The sequence below is a fragment of the Oncorhynchus mykiss genome, chromosome 6, assembly GCF_057628025.1.
Source record: "Oncorhynchus mykiss isolate SJ-2025 chromosome 6, ASM5762802v1, whole genome shotgun sequence".
NCBI lineage: Eukaryota > Metazoa > Chordata > Actinopteri > Salmoniformes > Salmonidae > Oncorhynchus > Oncorhynchus mykiss.
In genome coordinates this window covers 84,092,565-84,119,346 of record NC_143027.1, presented here as the reverse complement: position 1 = coordinate 84,119,346, position 26,782 = coordinate 84,092,565, and the positions used below count along the sequence as shown (strand labels likewise).

At 40.8% G+C, this 26,782-nt stretch overlaps 1 protein-coding gene across 3 annotated transcripts; it reads left to right on the top strand.

Moving 5' to 3' along the window:
* Positions 1-13: 13 nt before the first annotated feature.
* LOC110506870 (fumarylacetoacetate hydrolase (fumarylacetoacetase)) lies at positions 14-25,338 on the top strand. 3 transcript variants are annotated; one of them, XM_090239165.1, is made up of 14 exons: positions 16-214; positions 456-566; positions 1,562-1,683; positions 3,028-3,077; positions 3,561-3,651; positions 9,321-9,418; positions 9,590-9,642; positions 10,021-10,120; positions 12,105-12,235; positions 13,435-13,510; positions 15,030-15,076; positions 19,495-19,596; positions 23,196-23,313; positions 24,989-25,338. In XM_090239165.1, exons 1-14 carry the CDS (start codon positions 50-52, stop codon positions 25,057-25,059), a joined length of 1,335 nt encoding a protein of 444 aa, XP_090095291.1. In that variant the 5' UTR covers positions 16-49; the 3' UTR covers positions 25,060-25,338. The 3 variants fall into 3 exon arrangements, 2 of the variants coding, with proteins under 2 accessions (XP_090095291.1, XP_090095292.1); XM_090239166.1 differs by having other exon boundaries at positions 21-214; positions 1,233-1,683; XR_016496906.1 differs by lacking the exons at positions 19,495-19,596; positions 23,196-23,313; positions 24,989-25,338 and adding an exon at positions 18,811-19,074 and having other exon boundaries at positions 14-214; positions 15,030-15,678.
* The last annotated feature ends 1,444 nt before the right edge of the window (positions 25,339-26,782 follow it).

Here is a 26,782-nt window from a genome sequence, read left to right as displayed (position 1 = left end):
AGCGTTTCCTATTGGTCGTTGGCTCATTCTGTGGGAGGCGGGCTGTCCTATGGCTGCGGTCAACATCTGGAAGAAGTTACTCACGCTGTTGCTTACCTTGGAAAGTATACCGGAGTACAACTGCAATTTCAAAATGTCTTTTGTAAAAATTGACGAAAAGTCCGACTTCTCCTATCACAATTTACCATATGGCGTGTTCTCGACACCGGAAAATGTGAGTATGACGCTAAATGTGTTGTACTTTTAGTTGAATCGGTTTTCCTACACCGTCTCCTGTGCCATAAAACTAGGGCATGTAAATGGATTTTCTTGGGATAAAATGTTACAAACCACTGTGGAAACGTGAGGTTCTCTTGGATGAAACATTGTAGTTTACAAGGTAGCTTCTCCAATATCGTTCCATTTTGGTATTTCATTCCTGTTTACTGTTTTCACAAATGTCTCGTGTCACTTAGCCCAGGCACCGGATTGGGGTTGCGATTGGAGATCAGATTTTGGATTTGAGCGTTATAAAATCACTCTTCAGAGGCCCTGTGCTCTCCAATCACCAGGATGTGTTTGACCAGGTAAGGCCATCAAAATGTCTAATGCTCCTCAATGTCTCGTATTGATGGTTGATATTTCTTATCGGCACTGATGGCAATATACATTATGCATTCACCTGGTAATGTAACATGGCACGTTTACTATGTATCTCCACTAGTTTACTTACAGCTACATGGGCCTACCTTATGTAGTCAATAGTGCAGTGTGCTAGGAGGGTAGGTCTATTCAATGGCCACGATGCACTGCTTTTCTTCCTTGAGAAATACCATACCCGAGTCATCAATTAGGATGTATGCTTCATATATTGTGGACTGTACAGTACATTAAATCTACAAGCGAGTAGTGTGAATTGGTTTGGAGTGTCTCCTCTCGCCCTCTGCCTGTGAATGGGTCCCTAATACCACTATTGTCTGGAGGCCTTGTGTGCTGCTGCCTCCCAACTGTCTCCCCCGTCAGCTGGGTGCTGCTCTGACATAACAGGATCCGTTAAAGCACAATGGTGAATTCCTACTGGGAATTGTCTTTCGCCTGTCCAGTTCTGTCACATTAGTGCTGATAGGGGAATGAGACAAGGAGAGAAACCTCATGTGATTTCAACAGCATGATGAGGCTATCAACAGGAAATGAAAGAAGAAGAATATTTTCTATCATGATTTCACTCCTTGAATTCAATCTTAAATGCACAGGTTCCCCCGAGGATATTTTCCCTCCTGGAACCCGGTTCCCCCCATTTCCACCCCTGGGGGCGTCAATGAAGAGACCTGCTTGCATGAGTGAGATCCGCCCCCACACCAACGTCAAAACAAATTGGACTTGCATTCAACTTGCAAACATGCCTGTTTTCTCTTGAAGTTTCTTCCTTTCAGGTTGTATTTCATTGCCACTGTGCTGTTACTTGCTCCTTGGGGGTCCAGCCTGGGTTACTTGTTATGAGGGCTATGTACAGTATAAAATCAAATAATACTTTTAGATTTTTATGCGTTTCCTCCATCATATGTTCCAACCTCTCGACTAGCCGACTCTGAATGCGTTCATGGGTCTGGGGTACGAGGCATGGAGGGAGGCCAGGAGGAGTCTACAGCAGCTGCTGTCTGCCAACGAGACCACGCTCAGAGACGACGTCAGCCTCAGGAGCAGGTCAGCCTCCAGCACTTCTGTAGCACTTTTTTACAATTATTTATTGGATTTTGCCATATGTAAGAAGCACTTCTATAGCACTTCTATATTCTATAACATTTCTATATTCTATAGCACTTCTATATTCTATAACATTTCTATATTCTATAACACTTCTATACTCTATAACACTTCTATATTCTATAACATTTCTATATTCTATAGCACTTCTATATTCTATAACACTTCTATATTCTATAACACTTCTATACTTTATAGCACTTCTATATTCCATAACACTTCTATATTCTATAACACTTCTATATTCTATAACACTTCTATACTTTATAGCACTTCTATATTCTATAACACTTCTATATTCTATAACACTTCTATATTCTATAACATTTCTATATTCTATAGCACTTCTATATTCTATAACACTTCTATATTCTATAACACTTCTATACTTTATAGCACTTCTATATTCTATAACACTTCTATATTCTATAACACTTCTATATTCTATAACACTTCTATATTCTATAACACTTCTATACTTTATAGCACTTCTATATTCTATAACACTTCTATATTCTATAACACTTCTATATTCTATAACACTTCTATATTCTATAACACTTCTATACTTTATAGCACTTCTATATTCTATAACACTTCTATATTCTATAACACTTCTATATTCTATAACACTTCTATATTCTATAACATTTCTATATTCTATAGCACTTCTATATTCTATAACACTTCTATATTCTATAACACTTCTATACTTTATAGCACTTCTATATTCCATAACACTTCTATATTCTATAACACTTCTATACTTTATAGCACTTCTATATTCTATAACACTTCTATATTCTATAACACTTCTATATTCTATAACATTTCTATATTCTATAGCACTTCTATATTCCATAACACTTCTATATTCTATAACACTTCTATATTCTATAACACTTCTATACTTTATAGCACTTCTATATTCTATAACACTTCTATATTCTATAACACTTCTATACTTTATAGCACTTCTATACTCTATAACACTTCTATATTCAATAACACTATATTCAAAAACACTTCTATAATTTATAGCACTTCTATATAATTTATAGCACTTCTATATTCAATAACACTTCTATATCACTTCTATAGTACTTCTATAACACTTCAACAGTTCATGTCAAATATATTGAATTATTATATTAATTGTTTAGGATATGGTTTTTGGCTGCAATCAAAATCATATTATGTTCTTGTATTCCCTTATCCTTTAATTTTCTATCATGGTTTATAGCATGTTTACTTTTCTGTAATGTGTGTGTGTTTATGTCTCAGAGCGTTCTTCCATAAGAGTTCAGCCACGATGCATCTGCCTGCTGAGATAGGTGAGTTGTTTAACAGTAGGACAAGAGGCAAGGAGAGGAAGCCACTTTAGACTATTGACATGCACCCAATATTTCACTCCTCCTGTCTCTTCACTGAGCTTGATGTGTCCTACAGTTGTCCCTAAGCATAGACCTAGGATCAGATTTATGGCTCTGCCATTGCTAACTTTAACTCTGTGGTATTAAACAAAATCTGACCCTGTATCAGATGAGAGGATCATCCAATGTGTTTGAGAAGGAAGCAAGGAGATAGGACATGAGGAGTCTAGACAATGCAATTGAGGTGTTTGTATAATGCTTGAACAAGAGGGGGCGCTGTTAACCAATAGAACTTTACTAGTGATTGTGAGATTTGTTTGCTATCTAAAGGTTCTGAAGGCTGATCATTGGTTCACTGTACATATTTAACAGTGTCACTTAATTGCCCTCTTTCTCTCTCTCCATCACACACACAAACATGCATCTATATATAACCACACACAGGTGACTACACTGACTTCTACTCATCCAGAGACCATGCCACCAATGTTGGCATTATGTTCCGAGGGAAGGAGAATGCCCTGATGCCCAACTGGTATGATTTGACAACCAACACTTCATCTGTGTCCCAAATGGCCTCCTATTCTCTTTATAGTGCACAATAATTTTTTATTTTTAACCTTTACTTAACTAGGCAAGTCAGTTAAGAACAAATTGTTATTTACGATGACGTACTACCAAACCCTAACGACGCTGTGACAATTGTGCGCCGCCCTATGGGACTCCCAATCACGGACGGTTGTGAAGCAGCCTGGAATCGAACCAGGGTCTGTAGTGATGCCTCTAGCACTGAGATGCAGTGCCTTACACTGCTGTGCCACTCGGCCCAAAAAGCTCTTGTCTAAGTAGTAAACTACAAAGGGAATAGGGTTCCCTGTAGGGTTCCCTGTTCCACAACTACACTGAGTGGACAAAACATTAAGAACACCTGCTCTTTCTGTGACATAGACTATCCAGGTGAAAGATATGATCCCTTATTGATGTCACTTGTTAAATCCTCTTCAATCAGTGTAGATGAAGGGGAGGAGACAGGTTAAATAATAATTTAATCATTGAGACAATTGAAACATAGATAGTGTATGTGTGCAGAGGGTGAATGGGCAAGACAAAAGATTGAAGTGCATTTGAACGGGGTATGGTAGTAGGTGCCAGGCGCACCGGTTTTTGTTGTGAACTGCAACTCTGCTGGGTTTTACACACTCAACAGTTTCCTGTGTGTGTCAAGAATGGTCCACCACACAAAGAACATCCAGCCAACTTGACACAACTGTGGGAAGCATTCGAGTCAACATGGGACAGCATCCCTGTGGAACGCTTTTGACATCTTGTAGTCCATGCTCTGACGAATTGAGGAGGGGGGTTGCAACTCAGTATTAGAAAGGTGTTCTTAATGTTTTGTTCACTCAGTGTATATATCTGTTTTCATTCCCCACATACTAACTAACCATATTATTAGATGTAGACAGTAACTCACTAACTAACCATATTATTAGATGTAGACAGAGTAACTCACTAACTAACCATATTATTAGATGTAGACAGAGTAACTCTCTAACTAATCATATTATTAGATGTAGACAGAGTAACTCACTAACTAACCATATTATTAGATGTAGACAGAGTAACTCACTAACTAACCATATTATTAGATGTAGACAGAGTAACTCACTAACTAACCATATTATTAGATGTAGACAGAGTAACTCTCTAACTAATCATATTATTAGATGTAGACAGAGTAACTCACTAACTAACCATATTATTAGATGTAGACAGAGTAACTAACTAACTAATCATATTATTAGATGTAGACAGAGTAACTCACTAACTAACCATATTATTAGATGTAGACAGAGTAACTCACTAACTAACCATATTATTAGATGTAGACAGAGTAACTCACTAACTAACCATATTATTAGATGTAGACAGAGTAACTAACTAACTAACCATATTATTAGATGTAGACAGAGTAACTCACTAACTAACCATATTATTAGATGTAGACAGTGTAACTCACTAACTAACCATATTATTAGATGTAGACCGAGTAACTCACTAACTAACCATATTATTAGATGTAGACAGAGTAACTCACTAACTAACCATATTATTAGATGTAGACAGAGTAACTCACTAACTAACCATATTATTAGATGTAGACAGAGTAACTCACTAACTAACCATATTATTATATGTAGACAGAGTAACTCACTAACTATAACCATATTATTAGATGTAGACAGAGTAACTCACTAACTAACCATATTATTAGATGTAGACAGAGTAACTCACTAACTAACCATATTATTAGATGTAGACAGAGTAACTCACTAACTAACCATATTATTAGATGTAGACAGAGTAACTAACTAACCATATTATTAGATGTAGACAGAGTAACTCACTAACTAACCATATTATTAGATGTAGACAGAGTAACTAACTAACTAACCATATTATTATATGTAGACAGTAACTCACTAACTAACCATATTATTAGATGTAGACAGAGTAACTAACTAACCATATTATTAGATGTAGACAGTGTAACTCACTAACTAACCATATTATTAGATGTAGACAGAGTAACTCACTAACTAACCATATTATTAGATGTAGACAGAGTAACTCACTAACTAACCATATTATTAGATGTAGACAGAGTAACTAACTAACCATATTATTAGATGTAGACAGAGTAACTCACTAACTAACCATATTATTAGATGTAGACAGAGTAACTCACTAACTAACCATATTATTAGATGTAGACAGAGTAACTCACTAACTAACCATATTATTAGATGTAGACAGAGTAACTAACTAACCATATTATTAGATGTAGACAGAGTAACTCACTAACTAACCATATTATTAGATGTAGACAGAGTAACTAACTAACTAACCATATTATTATATGTAGACAGTAACTCACTAACTAACCATATTATTAGATGTAGACAGAGTAACTAACTAACCATATTATTAGATGTAGACAGTGTAACTCACTAACTAACCATATTATTAGATGTAGACAGAGTAACTCACTAACTAACCATATTATTAGATGTAGACAGAGTAACTCACTAACTAACCATATTATTAGATGTAGACAGAGTAACTAACTAACCATATTATTAGATGTAGACAGAGTAACTCACTAACTAACCATATTATTAGATGTAGACAGAGTAACTCACTAACCATATTATTAGATGTAGACAGAGTAACTCACTAACTAACCATATTATTAGATGTAGACAGAGTAACTCACTAACTAACCATATTATTAGATGTAGACAGAGTAACTCACTAACTAACCATATTATTAGATGTAGACAGAGTAACTAACTAACCATATTATTAGATGTAGACAGAGTAACTAACTAACTAACCATATTATTAGATGTAGACAGAGTAACTCACTAACTAACCATATTATTAGATGTAGACAGAGTAACTCACTAACTAACCATATTATTAGATGTAGACAGAGTAACTAACTAACTAACCATATTATTAGATGTAGACAGAGTAACTCACTAACTAACCATATTATTAGATGTAGACAGAGTAACTAACTAACTAACCATATTATTAGATGTAGACAGAGTAACTCACTAACTAACCATATTATTAGATGTAGACAGAGTAACTAACTAACTAACCATATTATTAGATGTAGACAGAGTAACTCACTAACTAACCATATTATTAGATGTAGACAGAGTAACTCACTAACTAACCATATTATTAGATGTAGACAGAGTAACTCACTAACTAACCATATTATTAGATGTAGACAGAGTAACTAACTAACCATATTATTAGATGTAGACAGAGTAACTCACTAACTAACCATATTATTAGATGTAGACAGAGTAACTCACTAACTAACCATATTATTAGATGTAGACAGAGTAACTCACTAACTAACCATATTATTAGATGTAGACAGAGTAACTAACTAATCATATTATTAGATGTAGACAGAGTAACTCACTAACTAACCATATTATTAGATGTAGACAGAGTAACTAACTAACTAACCATATTATTAGATGTAGACAGAGTAACTAACTAACTAACCATATTATTAGATGTAGACAGTAACTCACTAACTAACCATATTATTAGATGTAGACAGAGTAACTAACTAACCATATTATTAGATGTAGACAGAGTAACTCACTAACTAACCATATTATTAGATGTAGACAGAGTAACTCACTAACTAACCATATTATTAGATGTAGACAGAGTAACTAACTAACTAACCATATTATTAGATGTAGACAGAGTAACTCACTAACTAACCATATTATTAGATGTAGACAGAGTAACTCACTAACTAACCATATTATTAGATGTAGACAGAGTAACTCACTAACTAACCATATTATTAGATGTAGACAGAGTAACTCACTAACTAACCATATTATTATATGTAGACAGAGTAACTCACTAACTAACCATATTATTAGATGTAGACAGTGTAACTCACTAACTAACCATATTATTAGATGTAGACAGAGTAACTCACTAACTAACCATATTATTAGATGTAGACAGAGTAACTCACTAACTAACCATATTATTAGATGTAGACAGAGTAACTCACTAACTAACCATATTATTAGATGTAGACAGAGTAACTAACTAACCATATTATTAGATGTAGACAGAGTAACTCACTAACTAACCATATTATTAGATGTAGACAGAGTAACTCACTAACTAACCATATTATTAGATGTAGACAGAGTAACTAACTAACCATATTATTAGATGTAGACAGAGTAACTAACTAACCATATTATTAGATGTAGACAGAGTAACTCACTAACTAACCATATTATTAGATGTAGACAGAGTAACTCACTAACTAACCATATTATTAGATGTAGACAGTGTAACTCACTAACTAACCATATTATTAGATGTAGACAGAGTAACTCACTGATTAACCATATTGGTCAGGTTCTCTGAAAACCATCCACTAGAAGTCAAACTCCTCAGATAACAATGTAGCTTTTCTTGTTTGAGTTGTTTTTATCTCTCCTGGTGGTTATTTGGAGAGAGACACTGTGAGAAAAAGAGAGATAAGAGGGAGAGGGAAAAATAAGAAAAGAGAACGGATGAAATAAGAATTAAAAGTGAGAGAACAAGATAGAGAGGGAGAAAGAGAGAGAAACGTGCTAAGGCCTGGTGCTGTACTGTGACCTATGATGTGTGAGGGACACAATTAGTTTTCTCTAATTGACTGGAGCGCTCGGGCGGTTTCAGTTCTTTCACAAACTGCACCATCCTTCCAGTCAGTCAGTGAGTGAGTCTGCAGTCCAACACTGCACCATCCAACCAGTCAGTGAGTCTGCAGTCCAACACTGCACCATCCTTCCAGTCAGTGAGTCTGCAGTCCAACACTGCACCATCCTTCCAGTCAGTCAGTCAGTGAGTCTGCAGTCCAACACTGCACCGTCCTTCCAGTCAGTCAGTCAGTGAGTCTGCAGTCCAACACACCACCATCCTTCCAGTCAGTGAGTCTGCAGTCCAACACTCCACCATCCTTCCAGTCAGTCAGTCAGTGAGTCTGTAGTCCAACACTGCACCATCCTTCAGACACCACAGCTGCTGTTCATATGGCTGTTGTCTTTGTCACGGTTGGGAACCTCTCTTCTTTCTGTCTCTCTTTCCATTTTTCTTCATTTCTTACTCTCTCTGGATCCGTATTTCTGTATTTGTACAATGCTATAAACAAACTGATTGATTGGTTGATTAACTGAACGATTGCCTGACTGATTGACTAGCTGTTTGTTTGACTGGCTGGCTGCCTGGCTGACTGACGCATTGACTGGCTGGCTAACTTACTGACTGGCTGGCTGACTAATTGCCTGTTTATTGGACTGGCTGGCTGGCTGAATAATTGATTGGTAGCCTCAAGGTTAGAGTGTTGGGCCAGTAACCAAAATGTTGCTGGTTCCAATCCCGGAGCTGATAAGGTGAAAAAAATTGGTCCCTGTGCCTTTGAGCAAGGCACTTAACCCCGATGTCTCTAGGGGCTCTTGACAATGGTGATCACACTCCCTGTGGCTGTCTTAGGGGGAGTTGGGATATGCAAGAAACACTTGTGTGACAGGACAAATATAAACCCCCCTCCAAATGATTATTATGTTTGTTTGACTGACTGATTGTGTCCCTCAGGTTGAGGCTGCCCGTGGGGTATCATGGCAGGGCTTCTTCCATAGTGGTGTCTGGGACCCCCATACGCAGACCCTCTGGACAGATGAGACCCGACCAATGTAATGAAACACAACGCCTAGTCTGAAAATCAAAGCAGACTGAATTCAAAGAGAAATACACACACACACACACACACACACACACACACACACAAAACCTCTCAGACCAGTGTCACTTTGTTTTTGTGTCCCTCACTAACGGTCTTCCTCTTCCATTGTGTTTTCTCTTAGCTAAGCCTCCTGTGTTTGGCCAGTCCAAGCAGCTGGACATTGAGCTGGAGATGGTCAGTATACACTTTATATAGCTACACTTTATTACAACCAAGGAGGTGGTTCATATCAATGGCATCACAAAACAATGATCTGTCTCTCTCACTCTCTCTCTCTGCCTTTTATCTAATTTCTCTCTCTCTCGCTGGCTCTCTCTCTCTCTCACTGCCTCTCTTTCTCTCTCTGTCTCTCTCTCGCTGGCTCTCTTTCTCTCTCTATGTCTCTCTCTCGCTGGCTCTCTTTCTCTCTATGTCTCTCTCTCTCGCTGGCTCTCTTTCTCTCTATGTCTCTCTCTCTCGCTGGCTCTCTTTCTCTCTCTATGTCTCTCTCTCTCTCGCTGGTTCTCTTTCTCTATGTCTCTCTCTCTCGCTGGCTCTTTTTTTCTCTCTCAGGCATTCTTTGTAGGTGGAGGTAATCGTCTTGGTGAGCCCATTCCCATAGAGAGAGCCCACCAACACATCTTTGGCATGGTGCTAATGAATGACTGGAGTGGTAAGGCCTCACACACACTTATACACACACTCACTCGCAGACTCATGCACACGCACACATGAGTACACACACAGTCACTAACAACTACACACACACACGCTTACTCACTCATGAGAACACTCACAAGTCACGATAACACACACACACTTACTCACTTATTTACACACTCATATGTGCATGCACACACACCTACACGGCCCACCTCACTTTAAGACATAAATTAATAAGCACCATACCGTATTTCTTTATTTTCAAAAGAATGTATCTATCGACTATAACAGCCAATAGTAGAATCATTAGCCAAAAATGATATATCCGTAAATGAAAAATCCTAACGTCAATAACACTAATTGAAAAACATCCACTTTCCATAATAACACTAACTTAAGTTCCTTAATTTAGTTCTGCATTTCATATTTAGTCACTGGGATCAGGGTAAGTTCCTTAATTTAGTTCTGCATTTCATATTTAGTCACTGGGATCAGGGTAAGTTCCTTCATTTAGTTCCTCATTATACATGTTGATGTAAACATTTCATATTTAGTCACTGGGATCAGGGTAAGTTACTCAGGAAAACATGACAGGTTATTGATTATTGATGAGGCAGAAGGATCTCAGGAGGAGGAGTGGTTTCGACTGTAGCCTTGAGATTTCAAGATCATCTTCTCTCCATCTCTCTCTTTCTGTCGCGATCTGTCTCTCTCTCTCTTTCTCTCTCAAGAGAACATCCTTGGTCATCCCTACTGCCTCTGATCTGGCAGACTCAATAAACACAAATGCTTTGTTTGTAAATGATGTCTGAGTGGTGGAGTGTGCCCCTGGCTATCCGTAAATTTAAAAAACAAGTGTGCCGTCTTATTTGCTAAAAAAAAGGAATTTGAAATTATTTTGACTTTTTATACTTAAGGATATTTAAAACCAAATTCTTTTAGTCTTTTACTCAAGTATTATAATGCTGGGTGACTTTCACTTTTAATTTTCTATTAAGGTATCTTTACTGTACGGAATAGAGTGCTATTTGGAACGCAGCCTACTAGGCTTCACCTTATTGTTAGTTTGCCAGATCGACTCCAATGCTTCCCACAGTCGTGTCAAGTTGGTTGGATGTCCTTTGGGTGGTGAACCATTCTTGATACACACAGGAAACTGTTAAGTGTGAAAAACCCAGCAGAGTTGCAGTTCTTGACACAAACCAGTGCGCCTGGCACCTACTACCATACCCTGTTCAAATGCACTTAAATCTTTTGTCTTTCCCATTCACCCTCTGAATGGCACACATACACACGGTCTCAATTGTCTCAAGGCTTAACAATCCTTATTTAACCTGTCTCCTCCCCTTCATCTACACCGATTGAAGTGGATTTAACAAGTGACATCAATAAGGGATCTTAGCTTTCACCTGGTCAGTCTGTCATGGAAAAGGCAGGTGTTCATAATGTTTTGTCCACTCAGTGTATAGAACTCTAAGGGCTTTGGTCAAAGGGAATGCACTATATAGGGAATAGGGTGCCATTTGGGGCGTATTTTCCACCCCTGCGGCTCAGACTCCCAGATGTAAGGGAGTCTGAGCCAGGTTCCACCTGGGTTAATATGTAGAGTAGAGGGGTATTGATAGTTGAAATAGATTTTCCTGCTGACTACAGTACATGATCATTTATCACATCCCTCAACACAATATTTCATAGAATAGTTCCTGGATTGTCAATAGTCAAAAAGACCAGTAGTTCAGTTGAACATCCCACAACTTCACCTACACAATACCAAGGTTTTGAAGCTATGCACAGGGACTGTTAGTACAGGTACTTTAGCTGTGTTGGTCTACGATCATCCAATCAACATAGGATGGACTCATCACTGGGCAGGTTACATAGTATTCAAACCTACCTGTGATCTGTGTGTCCACTGAGGGATATTCAGTAAATACCAGTTCAACATCTAATGGTAAAATAAAGGGTAACCACTCTTCTTCCTGTGTGTGTTCCAGCCAGGGATATCCAGGCGTGGGAGTACGTTCCTCTGGGTCCGTTTCTGGGGAAGAACTTTGGGACAACCATCTCACCCTGGGTGGTTCCTATGGAGGCCCTGCTGCCCTTCGCTGAGCCCAACACTGTCCAGGTGAAGAACACAAACAGTATAGTAGTGTAATATAGTATAGACCTGGTGGTCCTGCTGCCCTATAGTATGCGGGTGGTCTGGATGTATTTTACATTACATTATGGGTGGTTTGGATGTATTTTACATTACATTATGGGTGGTCTGGATGTATTTTACATTACATTATGCTGTGGATGGTCAGGATGTATTTTACATTATACTGCGGGTGGTCTGGATGTATTTTACATTACATTATGCTGTGGATGGTCAGGATGTATTTTACATTATACTGCGGGTGGTCTGGATGTATTTTACATTACATTATGCTGTGGATGGTCAGGATGTATTTTACATTACATTATACTGCGGGTGGTCTGGATGTATTTTACATTACATTATGCTGTGGATGGTCAGGATGTATTTTACATTATACTGCGGGTGGTCTGGATGTATTTTACATTACATTATGCTGTGGATGATCAGGATGTATTTTACATTATACTGCGGGTGGTCTGGATGTATTTTACATTACATTATACTGTGGGTGGTCTGGATGTATTTTACATTATACTGCGGGTGGTCAGGATGTATTTTACATTATACTGCGGGTGGTCTGGATGTATTTTACATTCTACTGCGGGTGGTCAGGATGTATTTTACATTATACTGCGGGTGGTCTGGATGTATTTTACATTCTACTGCGGGTGGTCTGGATGTATTTTACATTATACTGCGGGTGGTCTGGATGTATTTTACATTATACTGCGGGTGGTCTGGAGGTATTTTACATTATACTGCGGGTGGTCTGGATGTATTTTACATTATACTGCGGGTGGTCTGGATGTATTTTACATTACATTATACTGTGGGTGGTCTGGATGTATTTTACATTACATTAACACTTACATTTTCACCATTCAGGTAAGCTTTTAGTAATGAGAGCCAGTATCCACACTGTGTTAGAAAAAAAGGTGCCATCTAGAATCTAAAAGGGTTATTCAGCTGTCCCCATAGGAGAACCCTTTGAAGAACCTGTTTGGTTCCAGGTAGAACCCTTTTGGGCTCAATTTTCTACATGGAACCCAAAAGGGTTCAACCTGAAACCAAAAAAGGTTCAACATGGAACCAAAAAGGGTTCTCCTATGGGGACAGCTGAAGAACCCTTTTTTCTAAGAGTGTTGTGGCTCTTCATGCTCTTCTATTTCCACTTTCTGTTTCAGGATCCAAAGCCCCTCCCTTATCTATGCCATGACGATGCCTTCACCTTCAACATTAACTTATTTGTGTCAGTGAAAGGTATGTTGGGTTTTACACAAACACACACAACACACACATACGTGCACAGACACACAGTAAAAAGGAATTGTTAGTGAATGAGTGCCTTGCCTTGGTAATTAAGCACACACACACACAAGGGAGGTAATGATTTACCATTAAGAGCTTTGTATTCTTTACGACCAAGACTGTTCATTCTCTCTGTTCTGACTTTCCCTCTCCTGACCCTCTCTCTCCTGACCCTCTCTCTCCTGACCCTCTCTCTCTTGACTCTCTCTCTCTTGACTCTCTCTCTCTTGACTCTCTCTCTCTTGACTCTCTCCTGACTCACTCTCCACTGACTCGCTCACTCCACTGACTTGCTCTCTCCACTGATTCTCTGACTTGCTCTCTCCACTGACTCACTCTCTCCACTTACTCTTTCTCTCCACTGACTCTCTGTCCTTACTATCTCTCCTGAATCTCCACTGACTCTCTGTCCTGACTGTCCACTGACTCTCTCCTGACTCTCCTGACACTCTACTGACTCTGTCCTGACTCTCTGTCTTGACTCTCCACTGACTCGCTGGCTTGACTATCTCTCCTGACTCTCTCTCCCGACTCTCCACTGACTCTCTCCTGGTTCTCTGTCCTGACTCTCTGTCCTGTCTGTCTCTCCTGACTCTCCACAGACTCTCTTTCCCCTGACTCTCCACAGACTCTCTTTCCCCTGACTCTCCACAGACTCTCTCTCCTGACTCTCCACAGACTCTCTCTCCTGACTCTCCACAGACTCTCTCTCCTGACTCTCCACAGACTCTCTCTCCTGACTCTCCAAAGACTCTCTCTCCTGACTCTCCACAGACTCTCTCTCTCCACTGATTCTCTGACTCGCTCTCTCCACTTACTCTCTCTCCACTTACTCTCTCTCTCCACTAACTTTCTCTCCACTGACTCTCTGTCCGACTGTCCACTGACTCTCTCCTGACACTCTACTGACTCTGTCCTGACTCTCTGTCTTGACTCTCCACTGACTCGCTGGCTTGACTATCTCTCCTGACTCTCCACTGACTCTCTCCCGACTCTCCACTGACTCTCTCTCCTGACTCTCCACAGATTCTCTCTCCTGACTCTCCACAGACTCTCTCTCCTGACTCTCCAGACTCTCTCTCCTGACTCTCCACAGACTCTCTCTCCTGACTCTCCACAGACTCTCTCTCCTGACTCTTCACAGACTCTCTCTCATGACTCTCCACAGACTCTCTCTCCTGACTCTCCACAGACTCTCTCTTCTGACTCTCCACTGACTCTCTGTCCTGATTCTCTGTCCTGACTCTCTCTCCAGTGACCTCTGTCCCTACTCTCTAATGACTCTCCAGTGACTCTCTGTCCTGACTCTCTCTCCTGTCTATCTCCACTGACTCTCCGTCCTGACTCCCTCTCATGACTCTCCACTGACTCTCTCCACTGCTCTTCCTATGTATTCTGAGGTATTATTGAGGGGGTATATCAGGTGTTGATATCCTGTCTCAATCAACTGTTGTGTGTTGTTTTTTTTCAGGAGAGGCAATGAAGGAAGCAGCCACTATATGCAAGTCCAACTTCAAGGTAAGCAGTTGGTGAAGTAGACTTTGGATAGTTTACTACAGTTGCATCAATGTGCAGAGTTGTGGACTCGAGTCACATGACTTGGTCTCGAGTCTGACTCGAGTCACATATTTGATGACTTCAGATTCGACAGAAAATAAATTAACTTTAGGCTTGACTTCGACTTGGAGCCTCAAGACTTGGGACCCAAGTTTGACTTGAGACTGATGACTTGAAATAATTTGTCACTCATTTTGTGGCACATTACTCTCCACGTAGCCAGAGAGCAACAGATTGGCTAGTGAAACACACACTTGGCCCTCTGATTGGACCAGAAAACGGTCAAATAATACAGGTCTGGTGAGGTAGAGCAGTGTTTATTTGTGGGGTCGTGAGCAATGTTCCCTAAATTTTTCTGGCACTGAGATAATTTAAGTTCTGATAAGCACAAACTTGAACGTTGTGAAAATTCTGTGCAACTTCCAGTGCATGTTTACTGTGAACACTGAGGCTGTATCTGCTTTAAGATATTTTTAACAGTGACCAAGTAGGCTACACTGGCTATTTGATCATAATGGAGGCCTACCAGAGTGGAGAAAATGCATCCCATAACATTTTAACATGTAAGTAGCTGTTCTATCATTCAGCCTACAGTAACAGCCAATGTGTGGGGTTCTTGTAGTCCATAAAAAAATGCAGGGCTTGACATTAACCTGTTTATCCACTTGTCCTTCAGACAAGGAGGTGACTGAAAATGTTGTTGTGTTTGATGCAAGAAACCGCTTTACAAAATCAAATTAATTATTATTCCCATACCATTATTACAGAGAATCAGGCAAATGATGCTACCCTCTGCCTATTGGCTACTTAGTTTATTTAAGCCTGTCTCAAAATACAACACTGCCCCTTTAAGACAAAATATATATATGTTAATCTGTCTTGCTTTTCAAAGATGTCTAGAAATGTACATGTTTTGTGTTCTTGTAGGAAGCAATCAATCATCTATTGCTGATGACAAATGATCTAGAACTGGGCTAATAGCTCACTAAATAGCAAAGAATATGAACACGTGACTACATGAAGATCTTGCTTTGATCTCAAAACAAGCACATCTACTCATGACCACAGCTGTAAACACAGTCCAGTTCAAAGTTAATGGCATTGATCCATATGTGGCAATGGTGATTTTGCATACAGGCCTACTGCAGCTCTGATTGGTTATGCTGCCGGTCTGTGTAGAGTAGGGCTGAGTCGTTGCAATAGAATCCTACTGTGATGCGTTCTGCCTACAACATCATCTCTAGCATGGTTAGTTTTGTTTCAGTATGTTGCATTGACAGTGGCTAATGTGTTGATTCCATCACAATCGCCACAGGAAAGGGAAACGTTGATAGTGTTAACTAACAGGGAAAAGTCTAGAAAGTGGAGGGAATCTCGTGTCTGATATTTCTTCTGTGAGCTGCACTGCATTCACACACTACTGCACGCCCCCGAAAGTTTAGAGAATGTTTGTTGTGAGTATGAAACTGAATTTTTAAAACAGATTTTAATTGGCTACATACACATACATTTAATATTTCTACCGTTGTCTATTTGATCTGGTTTCAGGCATAGGCCCACGGTATTACACCAAATGATTGTCTAAAAAACATCTCATCTGTGCTTCAGAACCATCAAGTTGCACGTCTTGACTGTTGACCAATGAACAGTGATCTGCATTAGCTCACAAAGGCTCATATCCAGATTAGTCTTCAGAAAGCGTTTCATTTTCTCCGGTTTTGCCTGGTCAAAACAGAGTAAGACTGCATTTATATTATCCATATAAAGTGAACCACGTATCTACAGTTTAGCAATCTACTACGGACACATCTTTTCCAGAACAACAACGCTAGGCTACGTGGCGATTTCATGAATCATTTTCAAATTTCAGATAATCCTAGTTTGGGTGGTAACTGGCTATATGTCTGAAGATAGCTGTAACATCACACAGCCTTGAATATTATGGGATGGAGAAGTAGAACTAACATATTCTGGTGAATTTATTAGCATATGTGTGAGGAAGAAAGGGTCTTCCCAGTTGGCAATGAGCTGCAGGCAGGCGGCCCTCCAGAGTTACAGGCAAGGTGCAGACAGGCGGCCCTTCAGAGTGACAGGCAAGGTGCAGGCAGGCGGCCCTCCAGAGTGACAGGCAAGGTGCAGGCAGGCGGCCCTCCAGAGTGACAGGCAAGGTGCAGACAGGCGGCCCTTCAGAGTGACAGGCAAGGTGCAGACAGGCGGCCCTTCAGAGTGACAGGCGGCCCTCCAGAGTGACAGGCAAGGTGCAGACAGGCGGCCCTTCAGAGTGACAGGCGGCCCTCCAGAGTGACAGGCAAGGTGCAGGCAGGCGGCCCTCCAGAGTGACAGGCAAGGTGCAGGCAGGCGGCCCTCCAGAGTGACAGGCAAGGTGCAGGCAGGCGGCCCTTCAGAGTGACAGGCAAGGTGCAGGCAGGCGGCCCTCCAGAGTGACAGGCAAGGTGCAGGCAGGCGGCCCTCCAGAGTGACAGGCAAGGTGCAGGCAGGCGGCCCTCCAGAGTGACAGGCAAGGTGCCTCCGCTGCATACAGGCCTATTATCCTGGTGTCTCTGGACACCAGAGGAGTTAGAAGATATCCCAAGTTGATATTGGCTGCTAACATGAATGACTTTCATCTAAAAATGCAGGTGTAAAACGCAGTTTATTTCTGTGTCTTGCACTTTGAAAAATGAATCGCTGTTTATGGCTGTAATGACAGGCTACATTTGCGCAGCGTGCGGGAGGGTCGCAAGCTTTGAACCATATTAAAATGAATTTTTACTTAATAAAAATATTTAGTTTGATAAAATAATGAAAAGGGCTATCTGGTAGACTCAATCAATAGACAAAATATTGTAGTTGAACAAGTCAATGTGTGTGTATATATATATATATATACACACATTTTACTTGACTTGAACAAACTTGACTCAACATGCACTTAGAATGCAGAGACGAACTGTTCTACTCCAGACTTGCTTGGGGCAATTCCATTTCAATTCCAGTCAATTAAGTAAGTACACGAAAATTCCAATTATTTTCAATGAGGAACATTTGGAATATGGTTTACTTTCTGAATTGGAATGCAGCTCTTATGGAATGCAGGACTGGCCCAGGGGTTTTGACGAGCTGTAGATGAGATACATTAGCGAGCGATACATCATGGTCACTACTGTGATGCCTCTGACATGACAAATATTAACAACTTAAGAAAATAGTGACCTATCCCTATAGATAATTTGTAATCAGCAATAGATGATTGATTGCTTCCTTCATTGAGATACATTAGTGTTTACTGCATTAAAGGGATAGGTCACTCAATTTTCTTAAGTTGTTAATATTTGTCATGTCAGAGGCAGTTAAGAGTGCAGGAGTGACAGCATCTACGATGACCCTTACATGTCTTTGCCAGAGGCTCCACAGGCTAACGGTTAGCATTGACCATTGAGTTTCAATGTTTCAACGCAGCATCCTCCAATGTAAATGCCCATGAAATGAAAGACTTAGCGTAGATACTGTCACACTACTGGTCTCTAGACCACTTCTAAGGTAAGATACACATTACAAAACATAACGGTAATATTACGATCATATATTACTAAATATGATGATTTATAAAAATTGGGTGGACTACCCCTTTAATCAGAAGATGATAGGAATAAATCCTGTGTGATTTAAATCTCATTAGCCCTCTCTCTCTCTAGCCTCCTTATGGCAGCTGTCATATCTGCTGTTGTAGGCAAGTACTCAGTACTCACACATAGACTATGGTTATGTCCCAAATCCCTACATAGTGCACTACTTTTGACCATCAGGGGAGCCCTACGGGACCTGTTCAACAGTAGTGCACTATGAAGAGAATAGAGTGCCATTTGGGATGTAACCAATATATTGGTGAGGTGAGTGAGTGGAGTCCATCAGCTTCTCTGATGAGAACGTCTCTTAGTCCAATGGCTTTGACTGATGAGGTACAGGATGTCTTTCTGACTGATTCACTGTCTCTTTTTTACCTGTCTTTCTGTGTGTGTTACAGTTATGTTGTATTAGTGGTATGTACAGGATACACATGGTATACACCGTCCAATGAAATGCTTACTTGCAGGTTGCTTCTCGACAATGCAACAACAATAACCAATAATAAAATATAAGACTACAAACATAAAGTAAATGGCTCAGTGGAATAGAAATAAGCATTTTAGCATAAGTATAATACAGGAAGGCACATATTCTAGTACAATATTTACACATGTATTGGGGAAGGGGGGGATTGGGGGGCAAGTGTTTAAATTGTGCAGCATTGTATTCACATGGTGTGTGTGTGTTGGTGTGTGTCACTCACTTCTCTCTTTCCCTCTCACTTCTCTCCATCTCTCTCTTTGTCTCTCCAGTATATGTACTGGACTATGAAGCAACAGTTAGCCCATCACACAGTCAACGGCTGTAACGTCAGACCTGGAGACCTGCTGGCCTCAGGAACCATCAGTGGACCGGTGAGTGTGTGTGTGCATGCATATACACTACCGTTCAAAAGTTTGAGGTCACTTGTCCTTGTTTTCCATGAAAGCATACATGAAATGAGTTGGCATTCTAGTTGTCAATTTGTTGAGGTAATCTGAAGAGATTTCACCCCATGCTTCCTGAAGCACCTCCCACAAATTGGATTGGCTTGATGGTCACTTCTTACGTACCATACGGTCAAGCTGCTCCAACAACAGCTCAATAGGGTTGAGATCTGGTGACTGTGCTGGCCACTCCATTATATACACAATACCAGCTGACTGCTTCTTCCCTAAATAGTTATTGCATCATTTGGAGCTGTGCTTTGGGTCATTGTCCTGTTGTAATTGGGGCGGCAGGGTAGCCTAGTGGTTAGAGCATTGGACTAGTAACCGAAAGGTTGCAAGTTCGAATCCCCGAGCTGATAAGGTACAAATCTGTCGTTCTGCCCCTGAACAGGCACATGTTCCATTGAAAATAAGAATGTGTTCTTAACTGACTTGCCTAGTTAAATAAAGGTAAAAAAAATAAAAATTGGCTCCAATGAAGCGCCGTCCACAGGGTATGGCATGGAGTTGCAAAATGGAATGATACCATTCCTCCTTCAAGATCCCTTTTACCCTGTACAAATCTCCCACTTTACCACCGCCAAAGCCCCCCAGACCATCACATTGCCTCCACCATCCTTGACAGATAGCGTCAAGCACTCCTCCAGCATCTTCTCATTGTTTCTGCGTCTCATGAATGTTCTTCTTTGTGATCTGAACACCTCAAACTTAGATTCGTGTTGCCGATCTTAATCTTTTCTTTTTATTGGCCAGTCTGAGATATGGCTTTTTATTTGCAACACTGCCTAGAAGGCCAGCATCCCGGAGTCACCTCTTCACTGTTGACATTGAGACTGGTTCTGTGAAGGGAGTAGTACACAGCGTTGTACGAGATCTTCAGTTTCTTGATAATTTATCACATGGAATAGCCTTCATTTCTCAGAACAAGAATAGACTGACGAGTTTCAGAAGAAACGTCTTTGTTTCTGGCCATTTTGATCCTGTAATCGAACCCACAAATGCTGATGCTGCAAAAGGGTTTTCTAATGATCAATTACCTTCTAAAATGATAAACTTGGATTAGCTAACACAACGTGCCATTGGAACACAGGAGTGATGGTTGCTGATAATGGGCCTCTGTACGCCTATGTTGATATTGTTGACAATACAGTGCCACTGACACGGCCTGCAATGAAAACATGCGGTCTCTCCTTCACTGCAGCCGAGGTGAGTAAGACATTTAAACGTGTTAACCCTCGCAAGGCTGCAGGCCCAGACGGCATCCCCAGCCGCGCCCTCAGAGCATGCGCAGACCAGCTGGCCGGTGTGTTTACGGACATATTCAATCAATCCCTATACCAGTCTGCTGTTCCCACATGCTTCAAGAGGGCCACCATTGTTCCTGTTCCCAAGAAAGCTAAGGTAACTGAGCTAAACGACTACCGCCCCGTAGCACTCACATCCGTCATCATGAAGTGCTTTGAGAGACTAGTCAAGGACCATATCACCTCCACCCTACCTGACACCCTAGACCCACTCCAATTTGCTTACCGCCCAAATAGGTCCACAGACGATGCAATCTCAACCACACTGCACACTGCCCTAACCCATCTGGACAAGAGGAATACCTATGTGAGAATGCTGTTCATCGACTACAGCTCGGCATTCAACACCATAGTACCCTCCAAGCTCGTCATCAAGCTCGAGACCCTGGGTCTCGACCCCGCCCTGTGCAACTGGGTACTGGACTTCCTGACGGGCCGCCCCCAGGTTGTGAGGGTAGGCAACAACATCTCCTCCCCGCTGATCCTCAACACTGGGGCCCCACAAGGGTGCGTTCTGAGCCCTCTCCTGTACTCCCTGTTCACCCACGACTGCGTGGCCACGCACGCCTCCAACTCAATCATCAAGTTTGCGGACGACACAACAGTGGTAGGCTTGATTACCAACAACGACGAGACGGCCTACAGGGAGGAGGTGAGGGCCCTCGGAGTGTGGTGTCAGGAAAATAACCTCACACTCAACGTCAACAAAACTAAGGAGATGATTGTGGACTTCAGGAAACAGCAGAGGGAACACCCCCCTATCCACATCGATGGAACAGTAGTGGAGAGGGTAGCAAGTTTTAAGTTCCTCGGCGTACACATCACAGACAAACTGAATTGGTCCACCCACACAGACAGCGTTGTGAAGAAGGCGCAGCAGCGCCTCTTCAACCTCAGGAGGCTGAAGAAATTCGGCTTGTCACCAAAAGCACTCACAAACTTCTACAGATGCACAATCGAGAGCATCCTGGCGGGCTGTATCACCGCCTGGTATGGCAACTGCACCGCCCTCAACCGTAAGGCTCTCCAGAGGGTAGTGAGGTCTGCACAGCGCATCACCGGGGGCAAACTACCTGCCCTCCAGGACACCTACACCACCCGATGTCACAGGAAGGCCATAAAGATCATCAAGGACATCAACCACCCGAGCCACTGCCTGTTCACCCCGCTATCATCCAGAAGGCGAGGTCAGTACAGGTGCATCAAAGCTGGGACCGAGAGACTGAAAAACAGCTTCTATCTCAAGGCCATCAGACTGTTAAACAGCCACCACTAACACTGAGTGGCTGCTGCCAACACACTGACACTGACTCAACTCCAGCCACTTTAATAATGGGAATTGATGGGAAATGATGTAAATATATCACTAGCCACTTTAAACAATGCTACCTTATATAATGTTACTTACCCTACATTATTCATCTCATATGCATACGTATATACTGTACTCTATATCATCGACTGTATCCTTATGTAATACATGTATCACTAGCCACTTTAAACTATGCCACTTTGTTTACATACTCATCTCATTTGTACATACTGTACTCGATACCATCTACTGTATCTTGCCTATGCTGCTCTGTACCATCACTCATTCATATATCCTTATGTACATATTCTTTATCCCCTTACACTGTGTACAAGACAGTAGTTTTGGAATTGTTAGTTAGATTACTTGTTGGTTATTACTGCATTGTCGGAACTAGAAGCACAAGCATTTCGCTACACTCGCATTAACATCTGCTAACCATGTGTATGTGACAAATAAAATTTGATTTGATTTTGATTTGATTTTGATATTCCATAAAAAAAACTGCTGTTTCCAGCTACAATAGTAATTTACCACATTCACAATGTCTACACTGTATTTCTGATCAATGTGATGTTATTTTAATGGACATTTTATTTAATTTATTTTTTCAAAAACAAAGACATTTCTAAGTGACCCCAAACTATTGAACGGTACTGTATGTGTTATTCTGTGTGTGTCTGTGAGCATTTTCTATCTGAATTAGTGTTTACATGTGTTCACATTTTACTGTGTATGTTCTGATGAGTTTATTCAGTATTGACTGTCTCTCTCTCCTGACCCACTCACTCTCTCTCTCTTTGTCTCTGTCTCTCTCTCACTCTGTCTGTCTGTCTCTCTTTGCCTGCCTGTCTCTGCCTGCCTGTCTCTCTCTCTCTCTGCCTGTCTCTCTCTGTCTCTGTGTGTAGGATCCAGACAGTTTTGGTTCTATGTTGGAGTTGTCGTGGAAGGGTTCTAAGACCGTGGACCTGGGAGGAGGAGAGACAAGAACCTTCCTAAAGGATGGAGACGAGGTCACTCTTACAGGTGGATGGAACCCTATTATACACACTGTTACAGACAGAACCTCTACAGACACCATGATACAACCTTACTGAGCTCTCTACAAACACTGTTACAGACAGAACCACTACAGATACCATGATACAACATTACTGAGCTCTCTACAAACACTGTTACAGACATAACCTCTACAGAAACCATGATACAACCTTACTGAGCTCTCTATAAACACTGTTACAGACAGAACCACTACAGATACCATGATACAACCTTACTGAGCTCTCTACAAACACTGATACAGACAGAACCACTACAGAAACCATGATACAACCTTACTGAGCTCTCTACACTGTTATAGACAGAACTACTACAGAAATCAAGAGACAACATTACTGAGCTCTCCACAAACACTGTTACAGACAGAACCTCTACATAAACCATGATACAACCTTACTGAGCTCTCTACAAACACTGTTACAGACAGAACCTCTACAGAAACCATGATACAACCTTACTGAGCTCACTACAAACACTGTTACAGACAGAACCTCTACAGAAACCATGATACAACCTTACTGAGCTCTCTACAAACACTGTTACAGACAGAACCACTACAGAAACCATGATACAACCTTACTGAGCTCTCTACAAACACTGATACAGACAGAACCACTACAGAAACCATGATGCAACCTTACTGAGCTCTCTACAAACACTGATACAGACAGAACCACTACAGAAACCATGATACAACCTTACTGAGCTCTCTACAAACACTGATACAGACAGAACCACTACAGAAACCATGATACAACCTTACTGAGCTCTCTACAAACACTGATACAGACAGAACCACTACAGAAACCATGATACAACATTACTGAGCTCTCTACAAACACTGATACAGACAGAACCACTACAGAAACCATGATACAACCTTACTGAGCTCTCTACAAACACTGTTACAGACAGAACCTCTACAGAAACCATGATACAACCTTACTGAGCTCACTACACTGTTACAGACAGAACCACTACAGAAACCATGATACAACTCTGTTGTTTAGATGTACATTTTGGTCATTTAGCTGACAGTCAGTGCATTCAACAATTAAACTGTATTGCTCAGTTGGTAGAGCATGGCACTTCTATTGCCAGGATTCAGGGTTTGATTCCCGGGACCACCCATATATAAAATACTGTATATGCACACATGACTGTAAGTGGCTTTGCATAAAAGTGTCTGCTAAATGGCATTCATTATTATATGAACTTACGTTAGCTAGGTTAGACAATCACATATCACTGTAAGTAGAACATCCCTCTATAAAGCAGCCATCAGCTACATCAGTCCTAGTCAGAAAAGAGGAAGTGTTTGGGAAGGCAGGTGGAATATGGTGGTAGTTTTTCTTCCTTCTAATATTAGTATTTTAAATCAATTCTTCAACTTGATTGATCTGACATGTCTTAATGGAACCAATGGGATATTCTCAGGAGTGCAAACCCCTCCCATCAGGAACTTCACTCCTATTTGAACCTCGGTCTGTCACCTATGTGTTAGTGACCACAGCTTCTATTAGCCACCGTTCACACAGACACACACACGCGTTCCGACGCTCCTGTTGGTCTGTGTTGTCCTTCATTTATTTTTCCCTCTCTCACTCGTCTCTCTCTCTCCTCCCCCCCCCTCTCTCTCTAGGTTACTGTGAGGGGAGTGGGTATAGGGTGGGTTTCGGACCGTGTGCGGGGACCATTCTACCAGCCCTTTAACCCTGAGAATCATCCACCCTCAATGTCTCTTCCATCCTGGGGGGAGTAATGTTGTTACTGAAGTCCTTTAAAAGGGAAAATCCGGGATTTAAATACAACAAATCAGTTGGATGAATGTACGTACCAATCCAGGATTGACCCTTTAAATTGACATTTTAATTGAGGATTCTTGTTTATCATTCTAAAGTATTGTTGCCAGAAGCAGTGTTATATTCCATAATGTTGTAACTATGTGGTTTGGGACCTGACATCTAAAAAACTATAAATGTTTAAACCCTCCTGTGACTTTGTGTTTTCATCCTATTGACTTACTGAGTGAAATCTTTATGGTGTAAAATACTGTAGGTAAAATCTGTACAAAAGTACCATGAAAGGCATTACAATCTGAAAGTATCATTTAATTTGACACTTTTCTTGAACAATGTGCGTTATGAAAAGGGGATGATTTAACTAGAGTTTAATAAACTGAGCGATTCATAAATAGTGGTCTTTTTATTTTGCACTTTGCTGAAGTGGCATTTTAAAACACAGATTCTTTTGCACAGATTTGAATAGTGTTGCACCATGAAAATATTGCCCACTGTCTAGTACCCCTTACCTCACGAGTCAGGCCTGGTGTTCTCTTTTAGGTAATATCTGTAATGAATATTATTTTACTATGTTGTTGGCATATCTAATCAATAAAGCTGTCATGTGTTTATGAATTAATTTATTTGGAATGAAAGCTTATTTTGTTGACGGGGGGAATGGAAGCTTGTTTTGTTGACGGGAGGAATGGAAGCTTGTTTTTGTTGACATGGGGAATGGAAGCTTGTTTTGTTCCTTTGACTTTTCAAAAATAGCTAGGGCTTTACAATGATGATAAAAATTGGGAGACATTTTGGGGTTAAAGGGTTGAAATCTTCCTAGAAGTGACACATGGTTGACGGAGGGACATGTCAAAATGCTGAATGTTAGCACTTTACCAAGCCTTTATATTTAACAAAACTCTGATTTATTGAATTCTCCATGGCTATGTTTACACAACCACCTGAAGAACCCACTTCTGTTTTCTCTCCATATCCAATCTTTTTTTTCTGACTGTTCACACTCCGTTTTACATCTGACCAATATATCAGATTTGCACGTTCAGGATGTAACCTTTGTAGTAGCACACAGATGCAATGCTCATTTCCTGTCACTGTTCCTTCACATTTTGACTGTGGTTGTCATGGTAATGGCAGGTCATGTACAAATACTTCAGAGCAAAACAAATCTGATTTTTGAGCTTCCAGACTGAGGTCACATGTGGAGCCGAATTGTTTCAGGATTGAGATCCAAATAATTGGCAAAAGATAGAGGGGAGAGGAATCAGCTAACTTCCTACATTTCAACACATTTTGCCATGGTGCAGAGACTAGGGGCCCCCGACCTCCAAGTCTGTCCGTCCCTGTTTGTGTCAGATATGGACATTTCTGGATATTTTGTGCCGCAGTGCATTTTACAACACCAGGCAAGTTTCACAATGAACAATACTTTATTTGGAAAAGGGTAGGCAGCACTAATTGTGAATCATTTCAGAATGATAAATGGCATTTACTTTTTATTAGTCTCCAAGACAAATACAATTCTGCCTTTTTTCTTCCTTTAGGATATTTAATGGTTGGCTCCCGAGTGGCGCAGCTGTCTAAGGAACTGCATCTCAGTGCAAGAGGTGTCACTATAGTACCTGGTTAGAATCCAG